Below are 19,690 nucleotides of genomic sequence, written 5' to 3' on the forward strand. Positions count from 1 at the left end.
ACACTTGCGCGAACCTTTATCTTTAACTCCATGATTGCAGGACATTTTACCTCCTTTCACCAGATTCACAGAGACCATCAGCAGAGAGGCCCTTCTAAACCCCTACTGCACTGTCACCTCTTCAAGCACAGTGGATATGACAAGTGTAAGAGGCTGCTCCCCGTGCAATTCAGAGAAGGAGGACTGGAGATTTATGCTGTACCGTTTTTGCAGGAAGTCTTTGGTAGTTGCCAGAATGTAGGTCTCCACATTGTGCCCTGTAAGGTTATAAAGTGTCCGTGTAGAGAAGGTCCTTCTGTGAGGGGGAGTGTAGTTCGTCTGTGGACATGTCTGAGTGGAGACAAATGAACAAAAATGTTAGAGTCTGTGTTTTAACTAAAAACTAGCATATCAGGACAAGATTGAGACAGGCAACGGCAACATTTTGGTCCTGGGACTGACTCCTACAGAAGCTGATGATTTGTAAATCAGGGTGCAAAGACACGTGGCATACATCCCTGCATGCTGTCCTGAACATATTTAGTGAGGTGCTTAAAAACAGCCTTTGCTTAAATCTGTGCTTCAGTTCTACTGACATCAGTGTGACCTTGAGATGTGCTTCATGCTACGTAGGAAGATTTTTGTTGAATTAAGGCTGATCCTACTTAGCAGAGCGTCAAAACAACTGCACAGGGCAAAACAACTCACGGAGCAGAGAACTCCATGGTGGCCTCAAACTCTCATCTTGCATTTCACAGCAGCTATGCTCTACATTTTTGCTTTACTGTCAGTCATTGGGAATACTTTCCTGAGCTTCAGAGAAACCTTGGGTTAGTCCTGAATATATAATTTAACATGCTGAGGGTCAAAGTCACTTTGACTGTTTCATAAGGTTGAAGTGTCCTACCAGACAGCATGCTGGCTGCTTCTTTCAGCTCATCCATAATAAAAACCCTGGCCTCCCCCATTGCGTATTTGTTCATAACTTTGCATCAGAATACACAAAATAGTTTCCTTCATGCTGAGGAACACCTGCCTGTGCCTGCTAGAGGTGAGAAGCAGCTTTGAACATTATCCTGCCTTACCAAAGAAATGATGCCAATACTTTTAATGATGTGAAATTAAGTGTACATCTAGAAAACCACATAAAATAGCTGCATTTGAAGGAATAACTAGGAACATTCAACTAAGTACATGCTTTATCTTACAAACAGCATCATGCTGTGCCATGAGTCTGATTTCCTACTGGAAAAAAAAGCTGAAGACAGGTGAACAGCACTGGAAAGAGGAGAGCTTAACTTCAAAATGGACTGTAAAATTGTAACATCTTTGGGGCAGAATCTGCCTTTTCCCCATGTGCACGTAAAGACACTAAGCCCAACGGTCCCCATATCTGGTTCTGTGTGTACCACTGTAATGCCAATAGCTAACATTATTAATCATCACTATTTATAGTATGGAGCAGAGTAAAAACAGATGGATCTAGACTTTGCATAAAGTTAAATTCTGAAGAGCAAACAGCAATAATAGCTGTGCTTTCATATAATGACAGTGCTTGTATAAAATGCAATTTTCCTCTTGAATACATGTTCACCTCTGCTAAATGGGACAATCATACAACATTGAAAAACACCGTTAAACACTTTCCCACCACAGGGAGCAAGGCAGATGTATTAGCATGCAAATCTTCTGAGGACAGTGTTTCCTTTTCTGTTCCCAAAGTGGTGCAGACAGTGGGTATCCAGTGTAGAAAATAAATAAGGCCAAAAAGAGACAGGAGGAATTTGAACACTGAGTTCCCCTTAATGTCACGTCTGCCCACAAAACCACTCCCAGCCTACAAGGCCCTCAAACATCCCCCCAACCCCCCTCACTTTTGGGTTTATTCAAATTACCTGGATGCCATCTGTGCAGTTGCAGGCAGAATACTCAGTTCTCTGGTTTCCACTGATAATCCACTGGCCAAGCATGTCCTCCTTTAAACATTGCCTAAAAACAAACACATTTTCCTCTGAGGTTCTCTGTGCTTAGGTGTGCAAATGATGCTAATTGCTGTCATGTTTAATGACAGCAAGGATGGCCATGAGTAGTTTCAGCAGAAAAGCAGACCTTCTTGTCAGCTCTGGGTGCTTCAGGGAATACCCATCTTCCCGCTGCTTTCAATGCCTCTCGGCAGAGTGCCCTCACTACTGCTCTCTGTGCCTGGATTCGTCCAGCTGATTAGAAGGAATCCAGACACCACTTCATTCCCACAGTAGACAGTGTAAGGAGTTAGCACGCAAAGGCCAAAATCACCTTACAGTGCAGAGAAAAGGGCTATTGTCATTGCAATAAGTGGGGAGTCCTGTGATGGACTGTATTGATTTCACAGTCACTGTAAATACTCAGTATAAATATTTGCCTGCAGATATGTGGCATGCACAAGCATGCAAGTCTGCCCGGGATTTTACCAATTGCTTGAAAACTTATCTGCAGAGCCCGAAACAAATCAGTCCTCACGGCGCAGCTTTTAGATATAGGTAACAAAAGCTATGCTGAGAACTTTCTGGGTGGGCTCAGTGTTATAATTGGGATTACTGGGGAGGCAAGGACTACTTCCCAGGTACAAGAATAGCTTGCACTCGTCCTGGCAGCCTGCCACCACCAAAGCTGCTTCCTTACTACTTATAGTAATAAAGGAGTCCACTTGTGGTGGTGAATACTTCTTAAGGCAAGCAAAGAACACCAGTGTCAAGGTCCTGTGACTGTGTGGAAGTCCCAGTCTCAGCCTTAAAGCACAGTATAGTTCCCTGTTTTCAAGAATATCTACAGTTCTGTGCTGGTAGATGCAAACCTTCGCTCCAAGCCACATGGGAGCCACGCAGGTGGTCGGCAGGGCTAAGGTCTGCTTCACACCAATCACGACTACACAGCTCCCTGCTCAGAACTGACTTGCATCCCGCCAGCTCAAGTCTGTGAGCAGTGCAAGCTTGCGCCTGCCTGCAAAAGGCCAGTTAGACATCTCCTAATGAGCTGAAAGAGTCTGCAAGTCAATCTGAAGAGAGGCAGGAGATACTTTTTTTTCTCTGCATGTGGCACCAATGTATGAAAATCCTGCAGATGATCAAAGATGGTTATTAAGGTCTAATGGTTAACAGTGTTTTGTCAGTTCTCTTGCAGATCCAGAATTTAAATGGAAGAAAACCAAGAACTACTTACGAATTGCTTTCATTCATGCATGTGTTATCTGTTCCAGGGAAAGCAAGCATCGAAGTGACTAAAGCATTTGTGGTTTCATTAAAATTCCTAAGATTGAACAAAGAAAAAAGAAAACAGGAAAACATTCAAGGTACTTCTACTACCACTGAGCAGAGGAAAACTGTCTAAGTGAAACAGGATTTATTTAAGATGTTAAATAAATGATTATTTGTGGTACTAGCCCTGCAAATCACTTAAGTACATGCAGTACATGAGGACAGTCACAAGTTTAAAAGGACTGCTCGTCGCTCAGAGCTGCACAACCACTCTAGTGATTTGCTGCGTCTAAATCCAAACCAGATACTGATGAACTTTTGGACAATCAAGATTCTGTTTCCAGGAAAAAAGCATCTACTGCAATTTTCAGGCACTGCTTCCAGTCTTATCTCAATCAAGTCTCTCATCTGTGACAGCCATTTTGTTTTGGTCATTCAAGAAGACGCTTCTTGCTTCTGATCCAGCTCTCTAGCAATGATCCATCAGGAGAAGCAGAGAACATTAGGAACAGAGGACTCAGACATGCGGTTCTGGCTCATTCCCCCATCTAGCAGGACTGAAGTAGAAAGGCATGAGCAGTCCTGGGAATGAACACCCAAGAGCAGACATGCTTGCTTTAGAGATAAATTTTATATTTCTGGCTTAAAGCTGAGAACCACTGGAGAAAGACAGCAGTTCACATCATGAAATCAGAATGATACAAATTATAATCATTTTGGTAACAGGATTTTTAAGGACAGTGAAATAATTCAGTGGTGACACTGAATCACACTGAAAAAGTGCATGCCATTCAAACTGACTGCGTGCCTTGGACTAGGGGAGCCTGGACAGGAAAGCATGTCCCGTACTGACAGAGAGGAGGACGACGCTGACAGTTCACAAGATGGACAGAATTTGATCCCAGAGTTGTAACGTTGGAGACAACCGATGTGGGGACCTCCATTACACATCAGGGGAAGAGTATATATATTCAGAAAATCCCTATGGGACAGTATGGCTGTCACAGGGCTGGAAGACTCCAATGGGAAACACAAAGAATATTCCTCACATATTTCAGTTAATTCCAACTGAGGTGGTGTTTTTCTAAAGCTTTCTGGTTGCTGGTCTGAGCCAAGCCATCTCCCCCACAGATCCCTTAGGAACAGGATTCCTACATGTTATCTGCATAACATAACTACACCGGTAACATAGCTACATGTTATCTGCATAACACTTTTCCACCAGATGTGCTTAGAAATAACTGTGATGGTAAAACTGGCTCTTTATAAACAAATGGGTTTAAGGATCACAAAGAACACCACTCACCCAAAGAAGTCTGCCTGGTCAGATGTGCCGTACAGAGAGGGAGAAAGAATCAGTTCCGGATATTCGGTTTCCTTAGTTCTCAGAGTCCCAAGTCCCATCGCAGCCATCACAAAGAGGACTGGGAGGATGACCTGTGCAATGAAGCCTCTGACATCACGCCGAGTATGGTGCAATCTCTTAATGAACAAAGCTGATGTCTTTTTAAGCAGCAATGGCAAACCCTGCAGGCTTTTTGATCTAATCAGGAGCTGATCTGGGTACAAAAGAAGAACGCATTTTGTCACGGATCACCATTTGTGAAATGCAGGGAACTTATGGTTACAGTGCCCTGGGAGTATATTTAGCTTCCTGCACTCCTTTACAGATGACAAATCAAAACTACTAAGTTGGAACACACGGAAGGGTCAGGCTTAGGACAGGACTCAGATTTTGGCTCGAGTCATAAGCTTATGTAATATCAGGTTTTTTTGTTTAATTTCAAATGCGTACACACAGTGAATTCATTCTGAGACCGTGCAAGAGGAGCACAGGCCTCAGATGCAAGAAGTTATCTACATCGTACCTACCCAGCTGCAACTTACAAAGGAAACGTATTATTGTTTCATATTTGCCAACTGACAATGTTCCTAATTTAGAAAGTAGGTCCTCAGACAAATCAATAAGAGAATTAATCCTGAAATAAGAAAACAAGGCACATAAGCCAGTTGATCTTTTGAATGGACAGGGTGGGTTGTGGTATACTAAAAGCAGAGGCAAATCCTGTGCAACCTATTCCTCTTTATGAAATATTAACTTACATAATACAACATGAAGCAAATGTTTTTCAGTGCTGTTATTAGAAGCGACACAAAACACTTCTCTACGCGTATGAGTTACTGTTTACAGTAACATTTACAGTTCAGGTTAGCTTTGAGAAGCGAGTACAAAAATACCTCTGTGTTGTCCCTTGGATGCCTCCCTAACTATAAATGGCATATTTAAAAGTACAAAAAATGTTTCTACTCTGAGAAAGCATTTCAACTAGGTATTTGCTCATTTTGGGGCTGTGCCACCTTTTGCAGCTCTCAAACCCTCAGAGATACTGGTGTAGCTTGATTCTCTTCTGAACGTGAATTTATCCCACTGTCTGGCCCTTTCAGCTGCTTTACCATACTGCAACGGCCGGGACACAGCAAAAAGCAGCAAGGAGGACCCAGCTCAGAGCTGTGCTGCTTTTGCAACAGGCTAAGGGGTTTCCACAAATTTTCTCTCCTGATCTACTAGTTATGTAGAAATAATCCTCTATATCAATTACAACAATTACTTTGAGGTATACGTTTGCTCTTTCACCCACACACTGTATTTGATTAGATTAAAACCTGGGTCACTTTAAAGGAAGGCAGATGCAAACAAAACCCCTCTGTAATTTATTCTGTGATTCAGACTATTCCAAACCAGTGGATCTAAACAACTGTTGAGTGCTGTACTTCTAGTGATTTATTGGTTTTGTGATTGCTGGTTGGGTGAAATGTGGTTTTCAACAAAGAAAAAAGATGGGGAGCTCCAGTCAGTCCATCTGTCACTGTTTCCATCTGTGACAAATCTGGAGTAAAACCTGGAGGTAATTTAGTACCGTCTCTTTCTGTGAAGGTATCCGTGCTCATAGACATTTCATCACTGCCAATTTGGCCACTGGCTCCAGGCAGCTGTTGGGGCAGTTCAGCATCTTCTGGCTGGTCCTTTGCTACTTCTTTTGTCAGATTGAGAAACACCTATGGAGCAAGAAAATATGAAGGAAAATTGGACCAAATGACTCCATTTACCAAAACAGTAATCAGAATCCACTCTCCTACTTTGTAGCTGTAGTTGGTGCAGCAACTATGAATTACAATCCTTTTTCTGTTCCCTTTGTGCTCTGTGACAGAAATTCACTTTTTTCCGGTATAAAATTGTTGTTGTCCAGCTCCTTGTCACCTCCTGTCTCTCTCCTGCTGCAGCAGTGGAAAATTAAACCTTTGCAGCTGCCCCTGGACTTACCTTGTCCTAATACCACCTGCTACATGACTAATGAGTAGGTGTAAATGAAGCTGCATTTCAGCTCAGTCCTACATAACTCTACTTCCTCCACACCTGCACAGTGAGCAGTGCACAGGTGGCTCTCCCTGCGTGGCACCAGTGGAGAAAGAAGGAGGGCTGTTTCCCTGGGATATTTTCCCCCTCTAGCCTCTGACAATCCCAGCTGCCTCCATGCTGGGAGCGTGCACAGTCGTGGCACCCAAGCTGCATGTGGTACATGCTGAATAACTCATTCTTGCTGCCTTAGGAAAACACTTTAAAAGCAAGCAAGAATTTCTGAGCAGAAAGGTAACAATCTCCCTCCATCCTTTCTGCAAGACAAGGGTCATCACTGCTCATCATCTACTTCTTGTTTCTGATGCAAATAAATGTTTGTGTTTATCTGACCAGAGATTTCCCATGGGCAGAAAGGTGCCTGTGTTACTCTGAGATGCACCAGGTGACTCACTTGTACAATACGGCATCCATGCTGAAGTTCATCATTTAGATGGTTTGCTAACTCCCTCCCTGCTGACTGCATCTGTAGACAAACCCAGATTCTTGGACACCAGGAGAATAGTTCAAAGAGAAACACATCATTGCCCTCTCTCCTTAGTCTAACTCCAGTATCTCGTTTTCTGGGTAAAATGCCAAAAAGCTGTTAGCAAGGTGAGACAGTGGTACACTTTGTGCATGAATATATGTATAGATTTATGAATCCATCTACACACTCACATGTTCGTAAGTGTAACACGGTGAACACCTAAACCACTTCTTCCCCTGCCTGCAACTCACATACAAAACATGCCACTGTCTAGCCCAGAAAGCAGTTACACAGTGCTGTGAAGTTAATCTCCATAACATTTAATTAAATCGAGCTGATCCTGAGCTCATACCTCTTCCACAGTTGTGTTTGAAATCCCGTAGCAGCCAAGGTGAAGATCACTCAACCTGGTATCGAGGGCTCTGAGAAGTGCCTGGTAGGCCCCTGAGACTGTGGACTTGAAGGGGGGAAGCACATACACGAGCTCTCCACCAATATCCTCCTTGAGATAAGCCTCCGGGAGGTGGGACTGGATCAAGGAGGTCACTGCTGTGGTGTCACATTCCTCTATCATGTTCTGAAAAAGGAGGAAAACACTATGTGGTCACTGAGAGGGCTGCAAGGTCAAACTTCCTACCACAGAATTTAGCCCAAATCCTGTCCCAGAGCATAACTGGTAGGTGATCTCAGTCCAGGTATGCAACATTTCAATTTAAACATCAAAAGGAGATGAAAGTGGGTTTCCGGCCCTTGCAGAGCAACCTGCTCGGCAGGAGGGTTGGACTAGATGATCTCCAGAGGTCCCTTCCAACCCTGAACATTCTGTGATTCTGTGAGGCACTGTGCCCATCTTGGTCCATCCAAGATCTTGCTGGGCTCCCTCTGTCTACAGGGATACTGGGATTGGGCTGAATCCACCAGTTTGCACTGGCTAGAGGGCTTGTAGTACAACAGAGAAAAAGCCTAGCCACAAGAGAGCTTGACACCTGAGCTTGGCTGCCAGCACAAATACACTCTTTTCCCTTGAAGAACAGGGCTTGCACATGGGTCTTTTTTCATTTTCTCTATCTATACTGCCAGCAACTTGGAAGATGGGCTGATCTGTTATGGTATCTGCACATTATTCTGCGTGCTGGGGCTACCAACAGCACTGTAATAAACACTATCAAGAGCAGAGTTCCCCCTTCCTTGCAAGCAGAACATTTTGCCTCAGGCCAGATACTATCGATGGACTCTTCCCATCTGCTTTATTTCTCTGAACTTCAGAATTCACACTCTGCACGCGGCCTTGCCTTTAACCCTCAAAGCGACCCTGTTCTTTTTCAATAAAGCAGAGCATTGACATTCCTGTTTTCCAAGGGCCATGGAGGCTGGTCTGGTGGCCCCACTGGAGAGCCTCCCTCTGCTTTGAGGGAAGTGGAGGCCACAGGCTCTGTTAGCGTATCTCACCGAGAAGCAGCGTGCTCACACCCAGACCCTCAATAGTTCTTTGGTACCACTACTGTTCTTGGATATGTCACTCGGCTCCTGCCGATATAGCCGTAAGTGCTTGCATCCCTGAATAAGCCTTGGTGGCCCCCCTCAACCACAAAGCTGCTGCGAGCTCTAGCTCAGCTCCATACAGGCTTGCAAACAGGAGAATCTCTGCCTCTGCCCCCAGCAGTGCCTGCTGCAGTGGCTGTGCTCACGGGACACAAAAGGTTGCTAAGGCCCAGTGGGGAATGGAGGATAAAAAGGACTGCATTGTACACCGGGGATACAGGAGGCTCAAGCTCAGACCTCTGCCTTGTCTATTAGGAAGAACTTCTGTACTTTGAGGGTGGAGGAGCACTGGCACAGGCTGCCCAGAGAGGCTGTGGAGTCTCCTTCTCTGGAGATATTCAAAACCTGCCTGGACATGATCCTGTGCAACTGCTGTATGTGACCCTGCTTTGGCAGGGGGGTTGGACTGGATGATCTCCAGAGGTCCCTGCCAACCCCGAACATTCTGTGATTCTGAGATCAGAGTTGTATAGAGGGGCTGAAGCTAAGACTCTCATGTTTTGGGGAACTCTCCACATAGGCTGTCTTTCTGAAGGAAACATATTTATAAAAAAAGTATGTGAATTCCAGCATGGGACAGGCAGAGTGAGCCAGAGAGCAGACTGCACTGTAGCCCAGGTATCTCAGCAGTTGAGGTATATGAAAAAATTACCTTACTGGCAGCCCAAGGAAACAGTCCAGCATATTCTTGAACTTGCGTGGCCAAAAGTAAGTGTTTCAACCCAAAACACATCCCATTTTCACCTGGGCATAAAGTCGTTGCATAAAGAATTTATTCCATGAAAGTAAAATTATACTGGAACAACTATTCCACTGCAGACATCCAAGACTGAGATGAACCTTCTGCAGCATGCTTTGTTTCTGTGGGACGCTCTGCCATGCCTCCTTCCTTCAGTCATATGACTGATTCAGTTTCCTACCCAAGATGCTGAAAAATTTAGGACCAACTCAGACACAAACCTTCTTTTTTGTGAGTGTCAGGTGGTATCCATCACCGAATGTCTCCTTGAGGTAGAACGGTGAACCACAACATTTGAGCCCTCCATGCTCTAGGAAGGCGATTCGGTCACTCAGAACTTCTGCTTCATCCAAGTGATGTGTTGAGAGAATGATGGTTCTGCCTGGAAAATACAAAGCTGATGTCAGCCACCACAGAATAAACACACATGATTACACAAGACAGGTAAAAGCTATGCTGAATGAGGGGACACAAAGTATTAGGCGAAAATCGACTGTGCTTTTTTGTAATTATTGGTGAAACTGGATGAAAGGCAGCATTAGAGAGGAGCTGAAAGTTACTGTATTGTAAATTGTCTATTATGGTAAAGTTACTTTTCCGATGACACTGAGAGAATTTACAGAAACCAACCGGGATGCGCCCAGCTGGCTTGCAACATCCCAGTCTCCCACAATTTGTTCTCTGTGGTCTCCAAAACCCACAGTTCAAAGCCACTGATACCATTATTTGCAAAAGTGACATGAATCACCTTTGCCACTGGGTAGCATCTCGTCTCATCACAGTACCTTTTTTATTCTTGGAGATAATTTCCCAAATACTTCTCCGCGAGCACGGATCTACCCCTGTGGTTGGTTCATCCAGTATCACCACCCTTGATCCACCCAGAAGAGCAATAGCTATAGATAACTTCCGCTTCATCCCTCCAGACAGGGAGCCAGCTAGCTTGTGACGATGGCCGTACAGTCCAGTCTCCTTCAAAGTCCTTGAAAACAAAGAAAAAACAACCCCCAAAGGTTGTCCTTCAGGCATCTTTTAAAAGCAGAGAATCTGAAAATACCCAAAAAAACCATAACTGCAAATGAAAAACTGCTCAAGTATGGACTGCTCTACTGAATGGTCACAGTGCAGGCAGATGATTCACCCTGTAGCTCAGTCACTGGGATTTTAATTTAAAACATATTTTTTAGGATGTTTTCAAAGTTTCCATCTGACAAGTCAAGGTTAAAGGCTCAACCTCATCAACTGAGAACACCAAGATCCAAACTCCCTGGGATGTTCTGGCTGCTTCACTACTCCACAGAACCAATAAAGCCGACATCATCTTTCTGACTGGTTGATTAAATCTCTTCCTGGGGAAAATTGTAAAGCAGCAAGGACTAGACCCTTAGGCCTACAAATTCATCTCCAAAGAATTGCCACAGGAGCTTGTAAACCCCCTGGAGAAGAGATCTTGTTTTCTTACAGCCACAGATATCAATATATTCCTCTAGTCAGACCAAGGCACTATTTGAACTCTACGCTGCACCTGCAGTGGTCCTCAAAAGCATTCGTTTGAGCTTTGCAGTGGCGATAGCACTACCACACAATAATTTTGACAGCCCTCTCTCCCTTCTCCAATCCTGCCATTTTTATACCTCTTCACTTCTTGGTAGAGCTCCTGTTTAGCCCAGTGAGGGACTTTGATGTACCCATAGAGCAGTAGGTGTTCCTTTGTGGTGAGGTAGTTAAAGAGCACGTTGTGCTGCATACACACACCCATGTTCTTCCTGATAATTTCCTGGTCAGTCCTGATGTCTTTGCCATACACAAAGATAGTACCTGATGATGTAGGGAACAACCCAGTCAAAATAGATCTGAAAGGGACAAAAACAATAGAAAAGGAAGTTAGAAAAAGGAGAAAGCCATAGGTAATTTTTTCACATGGTCCTGTACCTATCACCACTTTCAACATTTCCTTACAGCACCATCCCACTTCTTTCAGCCAGAGACCACTGACCACTGCTTATTCTGCTGTCTGACCATGCTTCGGCCGAGCAGTGGCCAATTAACATCAAAGGACATCCTCGTACCCCTCTGCGGGAATGTGAGGGCAAGTACCGTGCTCACACACTGCACTCTGGCTGCTTTCCACATGTACTTTTATCTTCTTCAGCCACCTTCTCCCTAAGTCAGACCATTGCCTATCCCATACATCAATGCTCATGAATGCCCTTGACTTCCAATTTAATCACTGGGAATTCATTTAATGCAGTTATTCTTCATTCTTTGAGGTTTGTCCGCAGTATCCAGACAGCCTCATATGGCTAACCACAACAGAGACTGAAAACCACACCTTCATCTTACTAACCACATCAGAGCATGGAAACCTGATTTCACTGCCATTATTAACAAGAAATGGGAGAGGACTTCCAGACAAGACACCTCACAGTGGGCAGTACTTTCATCTACTTCAAGCAAAGAATTACCTACCTAGCAATACCCAACAGACTTGAGTCAAACACCCTCTGCTCAGAATAACTACTTGCACATTATAGGCTATTTCTGGTGCTGTCCTGCAGGGACTAAAGGGAGAAGATGCATCTCAGACTGCCCTTCACCTTCCCAGAGCTTCTCTCTCCTCTGGGACTTTTAACCATCATTATAAAGGAAAGAAGTAATTTGTGACCTTATTCAGAATTTGAACCCTGCACTAAGTTTCAAGAAGCTATTACACTTTTCTGCATATCATCTTTGCCTACACTTTGCAAACGGAATTTGAGATTAATTGATAATAAGCTGGAGATGAAGCACACATCTGTCTTATTGTTTTTGGCTCTTCTGAGGCTTCCATTTATCAGCTTAGTGTTGTTTTCAGAGTGATGCACATATATATCAGTAGAGAAATCAAGTTCTACAGGTCTGTTTTAGTGCTGTTATCTAACAACTTAAATAATAATTTATAAATGCCAAGGCTGGCAGAGCTGAAAGGCCAATGTATTAACCCACTGCCATTCGAGCCCAGCCAGCACATGAGTTTGTACAGCTAAAGTCAACCTTTACTAAGCTTTCTTGCTATCACTTCAGCTTTGGTGTGTGCACAAACTACCCACAGCTTTCAGAACAACCTAACCCCAGGCACCAAAGTGTCACGGAACAAAATGCTAGAACACTCGCTGTGCTGTGTATTACAGGTATCCTGCCAGACTAAAAAGCATATTCCTAAGCAGAAAAGAACCTTTAATTCTAACAGATGAAGGGACTGCTGAGCTCATCCATGGGCAAGATAAAACTAAGAGAGATTTCGCCTTATTCAGTCTCCCAACACTGCACAGCCCCACTTGCTCTATCATTCACCTGATCATGCCCCACAGTATAAAAAAAGGCAGCTTGAAAGGATACACACATGGTTGTAGTTTTCCCAGCTCCATTGTGGCCCAGCAGGGAAGTGATATTCCCTTCATAAAAGTTCAGGCTGAGGTTGTCCACTGCAGCTTTGGATCCATAAACCTTTGTTATGCCACGGAGGGAGACTCCCAAGGTGAGATCAGTGGGCTCCGGTTCCAGGTGAGGAAGGGGGGCACCTTTGACATCAAAGGGAAGGGTCAGAGGACAGTTATTATACCGCAGCAGGTGTTTGTGCTACTTTTTTTCACCTCAGTGATAAGCAGGGCTTTTAAAAACAAAATACAAAAGCCAAAGTAGGTGCCTTTCAGCTAGGAATGTAGAGAACATTTCATAGGATCTTTATCATTTTGAGCTCTTCAGGATTTCTCCTTTTTACTTCTGCAGCTTCTAATAACTCCTGACAATAAGCATTAATCACTGTTGAAAAGGTCTCATATTTAAATGTTTTGGAGCATCTAACTTAATTTATACTAAGCAAGCACAGAAAATTGGAGGACACACAGCAAAAGCACTGAGTTATTTTCAGCTAGGTAGAATCAGCAAGCTTTTATGTGGGATCTCACAATATTTTACAGGCTAAATATTTAAAGAGATGAACAAAGCAGTACACATCCCTTTTGCCAAGTGGAAACCCATATTTGCTTGCACAACGAAAAGTGTATTTCTACACAGATCATTGTAGATTGAAATATATGCATCTAAGGTAACTGCCCAACTACAACATACACAAATATGCATGTGAAAAATCAGTACTGGATTTCCACACCAAATAGGAAGAACAAGTATAATTTAAAAGCCAAATCTCCATTCACATAAGTAACAGCTTCCAATTTTTCCTGTGCTACAAAATAAGGATCAACAGAGAAATGTGCTTTATAAGTATGCTGTCCCTTTACAAATTTGGCTTCGTTTACCTAAAATGTAAGTTAGTACCACTACCCCATCTAGCATTCACATACATATCTTATTGTTGAGGGTGGCTTCTTTCCTTAACATCAGCTTGGTGAAGAGAAGGCCTCTGCGTTTCTCATTCCAGAAGGGGAGGTAACTGTTGTATTCGACCCAGTAAGATGGAAGCAATGGGAAATACCAGGGAGCAGCCATGCCATATCTACCTGCAAGGAGAAGAGGAATCTTATTCACGTATCTCTTTCTGAGGAATTATCACTATTGGGGTGCACTCAAAATAGCACAAAAACTCCACAGAGATCTCTCCCCTCTTGATGTGCTCATGTACTACTGATACTTGGTAAAGAATTTGCCTGATTGACATAATAGGAAGCATTCACTGATTTGTTATTCTGAGTAACTTCATAGCTGGAGGGCAGGAGTACTTTACATTTTCCACTGGGCAGACTTCCGTATGCCAGTGGACTGCTTCATTAGGTGGGGAAGAAAAGCAAAAGACAAACGTACTGGCTCTTGCCCAAGGCAGGAATTACTTTTTGAAATCAAATGATATAAGTAACACAACACAAAATCACTCAGCTGACAAATGCAGGCTAACATGCTCTGTTCTCATTTTCACCCACCAGACGACAAACACATCGTCCCATGTCCTTGGCTTCAGCTTCTTCAGGAGACCCATCTACCCACACGATAAGCAGAGGAACCCTAATTCTGCCTTGCTCTGCTATGTCTCAGTTTCATTAATACTCTCGGACATCCACAAAGTCATGCTCCCTTTGATCTAGACACAGAGGCATCCTGTGCGTGCAGACTGCCTTACTGCCTGGACCATGCAATCAGCCAGCACTGTATTCACTGTTTGCCAGAAGACATGGTACAGCACCAGCCTCAATGCTCTGTATCCTTACCTGGGAAAACATTCCTTATATACCATCCCAGAATGAAGTAAATGAAAGAGTCTATCAGAATGAGCCAGCACATCCAGCCAAAGGAGGTGTTGTCTCCAATCATTGGGGACTTATATATGTTGTCCCACTGCAGACCTGCAGAAAGGAATTTAGAAATACAAACAGAACCCATTATTTAATAAAACATCACAACCATGGGAGCTCAAAGCCTAGTTTTGGCTACAATAAACATACCTATGCCCTGTGCCTCGTATCGAGCAATGTATTGACTTGCATAACTGAATGCAGTTGGAGACAACAGACTCTGTGGAATAAACAAAATTGAAAACAAAGAACTTATGAATTAGTCTCAAAGAGAAATCAAGTCAGTCAATCAATTGGATCTCTCATTGGCTTGGTCCAGTAGCCAGAAAAATAAGCAGGTTTCTTTCCTTCCCAACAGTCACAAAGAGCACTGGACCAGGCTTATGATGGACAGTACTTCTGGTGACGGGCTGTAATGTCTCCTTAGAGCCTGCCTTTCTTTTGCTTCCACACCCAGGACCCAACTTCCTTCCTCATACAGGGCTTTATTTTAGGCTTTGAAATACAGCAGTGCATGAGAATTACCTGCCATGTGGTTAATAATTTTACCACTTGCATTAATAGATGTCCTTTCCTGAAACTGGTGACTCAAAGAAAACAAGTCTGACTTCTGGAACCTACTACCTACCTATTTCTACCCTTGGTGACAAACAAGGCTTTATGTCTATTTCCATAGCTAGGAATTTGAGATACGTGAAACTAAAGGACGAACAGAGCCAGACCTCCTTCACAGCCCTGCTACCTAAACTTCTTACTCAGACACCCTTCTTTTTCGCAGTGGTTGAAAGTAACCCATCTTGCTTTACAATTTGAAAGGGCAAAGTACGTAGCTCAAACTACTCTGAATCAGCTGGCAGGTGGGAACTCACTAAAATTCCACAAGTAGTGCTTTCAGTCATGGGATACAACTAATTCCAGGTCTTCTTCAAACAGGCCATGGCCAGCTCTCCTGTTGTGCTGTCATACCTGTCAACACTCACTGATGGAATTTAGAAAGGCATCCAACTCACGTATATTTGTGACACAAGCTATAGTAAGAGCTGAAGTTTGTTGAAGGTGAGTGTCTGCTTCCACACACGTGCTCCCTATTATTGAAAAGCAGAACTCACCAGTAGGCTCTTCACAGAGAAACTGAAATGATTCTCGATGACAAGCAACACGATGAAGGGGAAGAAGGTAAGGATGTACACGAGACTGCCCACCAAGGCTGCTATGTTGGTGTTATTGAAGAAAACACTGATGAAGTAGCTCATGGCTATGATGGACAGGCTGTAGTCCATAAGGTACAGGAACAGGAGTGCTGTGTTTGTTTTGGGGAGGATGTCACCCACTTTTAGAACAACGATGAGGAAGGTGACGGTAATTAGAAGGAAGATGGCGCACTCTATGAACCAGGCGATGAAATGGCTGCTGGCATTAACACCCATCATTTTCATGTACTACAGAGAGAAAGGTGAAAAAAAGAACCACAAATGACAACTGTTTATTAAGACATCTTTCTGCTGATATTGAACTGTTTCTTTTTTCAGTTTCTGGACAGGTCACGCAACCAAACCATGCTCTTTCATACTTTGGCATACTGCATGTTGATAACTAGGAAGAAACCAGGCACTCACGTTTCTGGAATGCCCCAAGGTTTGCAAAGCAGTCTATTGCAAAAGAACAGCACAGACAGGATCTGCAAGTACGAAGCGTCACAGCCCACAAGCTCCAAAGCAACTTCTGGCCTTAGATTTGTAACTTTTCTAAAGCATTTTTGTTGGGTTTTTTTTTTTAAATAAAGCTACTTGATCCAGTGGCTTGAGTGTAAAAGCTCTTAAGAATCTTTGAAACCAAGCCATTTCTCACAGAACCCCAAGACAACAAATGATAGCTAAATTACCATGGTTATAAGGAAGCAATATTAATTTATATTAGCTGATGATCCAGTCCACAAAACTAGTATAAAACTGTAAATTTGTATTGATAAATACAAAAGAAACTACAGGTGCTGGTGTCTTCTTGTAGATTATTTACACACCTAAAAAGATTACTGACACCCTGGTTCTTAGAAATAGTGAAACTGAGTTCCCTAAACTAGAGTTAGGTGCTGTCAGCTACCCACTGGGGTACTCATTTTCAATCTCATCACAGTTCACAGAGTGCCCTTTCTTGGAAATGTTTTTGGTGAATCAGTATTTGTTTCTACGGTATCGGATAAAACACAAATCTGCTCAAGCTTTTGTTGCTTGCTGAAGCTTAGTTGTACAAAAGTTCCACGCTACTCATCTCTGTTGGCGGTGTTCACGCTGAAAACCTGAGTTAATTTAATAAATTCCCTATGTCTCAATGTCATTTCTTTTCCAACAGGCAACTTGAATGAAGAACTTCATTTCAGAGGAGCTGACGTAATATGTAGCACCTTCTGAAATATTAAGTATAACAACTTCAAGGACAGGAAGTAAGTCACTTCTCATGTCTTTGTCCCCAGTAGGTATAACTCAAAGTCAATTTTTACAGAGCTTTAAATCTTCAGAAAACTTATAATTTTGTAAGGTCTCCATGTTTCCAGTGTTCAGAGCTGCAAAGCAATATTCTCACCACTTGAAGGGCAAATGCCCCGCATTTCTATGGTTTTGAGCTTGGTTACAATGTCAGACTTCAAACATCGCAGGTCAAACAATAAGTAGTTAGAATATTATTTTCCTTAATGCTTGTTTTGCTCCATTTAATATGGTACATGAAACATACTACCCACTAATAACGAAAATCTGTTTATAATTTTGCACGCTCCAGGAAGTTTCACCGTACCTCGTAAAGCCTCAGATCTTTCTCCTGAACAAGTGTCTTAACAAAATCAGCTATAAACAGCACCCAGGCAGCCATCAGAGCAAATGGAAGAGAGTAGGTCACGCTGGTTAAGAACCTGTAAAAGGCAAATGCAGGCTTTAGCTGAATATGAAATGTTCTGGGGATTAAAGCTTTATACAGAATATATTTTTCAGAATAATACTTTGGCACAAGAAAAGACATGCTTATATTTCAAAACGTCGAGTATAATTAATAATTAGAAAAAGGCTATTTTGCCATTGCATCGGATTGTGTCTTCATCAAACTCCTGACTGCTCAAAATCTTTTTTCTCTTTTTAAATCACAGAGGGATTTCCAGATGCATTCTGGAAGTTTTGCTCAGCAGCACCACTGGGAGGAGGAAGAACCGCCATGGGCAGTGGCATCTCCTGGCTCTCTGATGGGGTGCATCCCATTTTGAAGCATCACAGCAGCCAGATATAATTCCAGTTCTGTTAATAGATATAATGGCCAAATTTTGTTATCAGGCCATATTTCCTGGTGCTGGCGTTTGGATATAGGTGCTTCCCCTCAGAGTGTCTGTCCTATTACCCCATAGGACAGGTATTGGGGATCCAGGTCTACAACATGGGCTTCACAATTCTTGGCTCCTCACTTTAGTTAAAACCTTCTTCCTGTGCCAAATGTGCACAGAAAAAAGACAACAACAGCCAACAGTAAATTTCTCTTTTTGAGATGGAAAGCAAGTTTTTATAGCAGGAGATTCACTTCATTGTATCTACAGGGCTTAACGCTTTCCTCCCTCATTTCTAAACCTGGCTTAAAAAAAAAAAGATCAGTGTTATTCCTAGGAAAGGTTTAATGTACCGTAACAGTAAGAAATTAATATGATTACATTTGGTTTTAATCTTTTTATCTGTAAAGCTGAAAGCTTCCCACAAACCAGTGCTTTCAGGAAATGCTTCCATGCAAATGAAGCCATATTTATAAAGAACAATGAAAAGGCATTTCAGCAGCTCTACTAGTTCTTTGTTGTTTAGGGGTTTTTTGACTACCACCTTGTGCATGATCTCTAGGCTACTAAGAATTCACCATTTCCCAACACCTTCTGTGTAGTGGTATATATATTCCCTTCTTTTCCATACAGGATGGTAACTATGTAATAACAATCGATAAACAGTCATTTTATAATGTCTTCTACTGGATGCAAATCCAAAGCCTTTCGGTATTTTAATAATTGAGCAAACTTGTGTCCCTCTGAGCCTGGTGTGGGGAGGGAAACCTGAAGGCAAGCAGTTTTCTCAGTAGCCCAAGAACCAAAAAAGGAGCAGACAGCACTGCAGTAAATGCCTCCAGCAGCCAGTTAATCATTGTCCAAAACTATCTCACAGCAATAATCCACATATTTGCTGCAAGAAGTTGACATTTGCTTTGAATGCTTACTGCCTGCATACTTGCAGGCACTTTGCATGCTGTTACCTTGAGAAGAGATCGTAGGTCTCCAGCTCTCAAGTGACAGGCTGACACAGGAGATTAATGGGTCTGCTATAGCTCCTACAGCTATAGGTCCCAGATAATCTTTTAGGTCATGGAGTAGACACGCAGGCTTTTCAATAGAAAGAGCTCCTAGGTCTAGTCTGTACTTTTGGTCCAAGGGAGACCCTCACGTCAAGGTGAAGTGACCATCCAACCTACCAATACTATTTGCCGAACATCCTTCAGTGCTTTCTGATGGACACTGAAACCCCTTCCCTGTGTGTTATTCACTCAGTTTGGCCACCAGCTGCGGTCAGGGTAACAACTCTGAGGAAGTGCCCTGTTGCCAGCTTTCCAACACAGACTAAAATTGCCCTGCCAGAGGGACAGGTCCTCAGCTGTGAGAGATTTGCTTCCCTCTATTGCATTTGGCAGAGATGCAGTTTATACTAGCCGCAGATCTAGCTCAAGATGAACAGAAAGGAAGATGATCCAAACTTCTTGATCTGCTTCACCATTCAAAACTTATTCTGGTCCACACACAGTTCACGCTGCACCGCTTTGTATAACAGGCTGTTAACCCTGGCAACTCGGCACATTAAAAGCTTCTCTATCCTCCCTCATTATTGCAGAGATGAATGGTACAATTTCATCTTCCCTCTTAAAGCATCGAGAGGCACCTGTATTGAGAACTATTCACACTGAACATTAGCTAGAATCACTGGAATGAATAACAAATAGCACAGCTGGATAGCAATCTCT

At 43.0% G+C, this 19,690-nt stretch overlaps 1 protein-coding gene across 1 annotated transcript in view; it reads right to left on the reverse strand.

Annotated features, from left to right (window-relative positions):
• The window catches only part of ABCA12 (ATP-binding cassette, sub-family A (ABC1), member 12), a 53,566-nt gene that overhangs the window by 19,222 nt on the left and 14,654 nt on the right, over positions 1-19,690 (reverse strand). Inside the window, exons 15-29 of the mRNA XM_009706478.1 lie at positions 17,453-17,567; positions 15,772-16,101; positions 14,813-14,882; positions 14,579-14,713; positions 13,721-13,876; positions 12,760-12,937; positions 11,012-11,230; positions 10,163-10,359; positions 9,599-9,759; positions 7,449-7,673; positions 6,131-6,269; positions 4,519-4,771; positions 3,178-3,264; positions 1,875-1,968; positions 203-330 (exon numbers count right to left, since the gene is read on the reverse strand). Coding sequence (XP_009704780.1) covers positions 203-330; positions 1,875-1,968; positions 3,178-3,264; positions 4,519-4,771; positions 6,131-6,269; positions 7,449-7,673; positions 9,599-9,759; positions 10,163-10,359; positions 11,012-11,230; positions 12,760-12,937; positions 13,721-13,876; positions 14,579-14,713; positions 14,813-14,882; positions 15,772-16,101; positions 17,453-17,567 — 2,487 coding nt within the window. The remainder of the gene's footprint in view (positions 1-202; positions 331-1,874; positions 1,969-3,177; positions 3,265-4,518; positions 4,772-6,130; positions 6,270-7,448; positions 7,674-9,598; positions 9,760-10,162; positions 10,360-11,011; positions 11,231-12,759; positions 12,938-13,720; positions 13,877-14,578; positions 14,714-14,812; positions 14,883-15,771; positions 16,102-17,452; positions 17,568-19,690) is intronic.

Source organism: Cariama cristata, unplaced genomic scaffold (genome assembly GCF_000690535.1).
Source record: "Cariama cristata isolate BGI_N322 unplaced genomic scaffold, ASM69053v1 scaffold4658, whole genome shotgun sequence".
Lineage (NCBI taxonomy): Eukaryota > Metazoa > Chordata > Aves > Cariamiformes > Cariamidae > Cariama > Cariama cristata.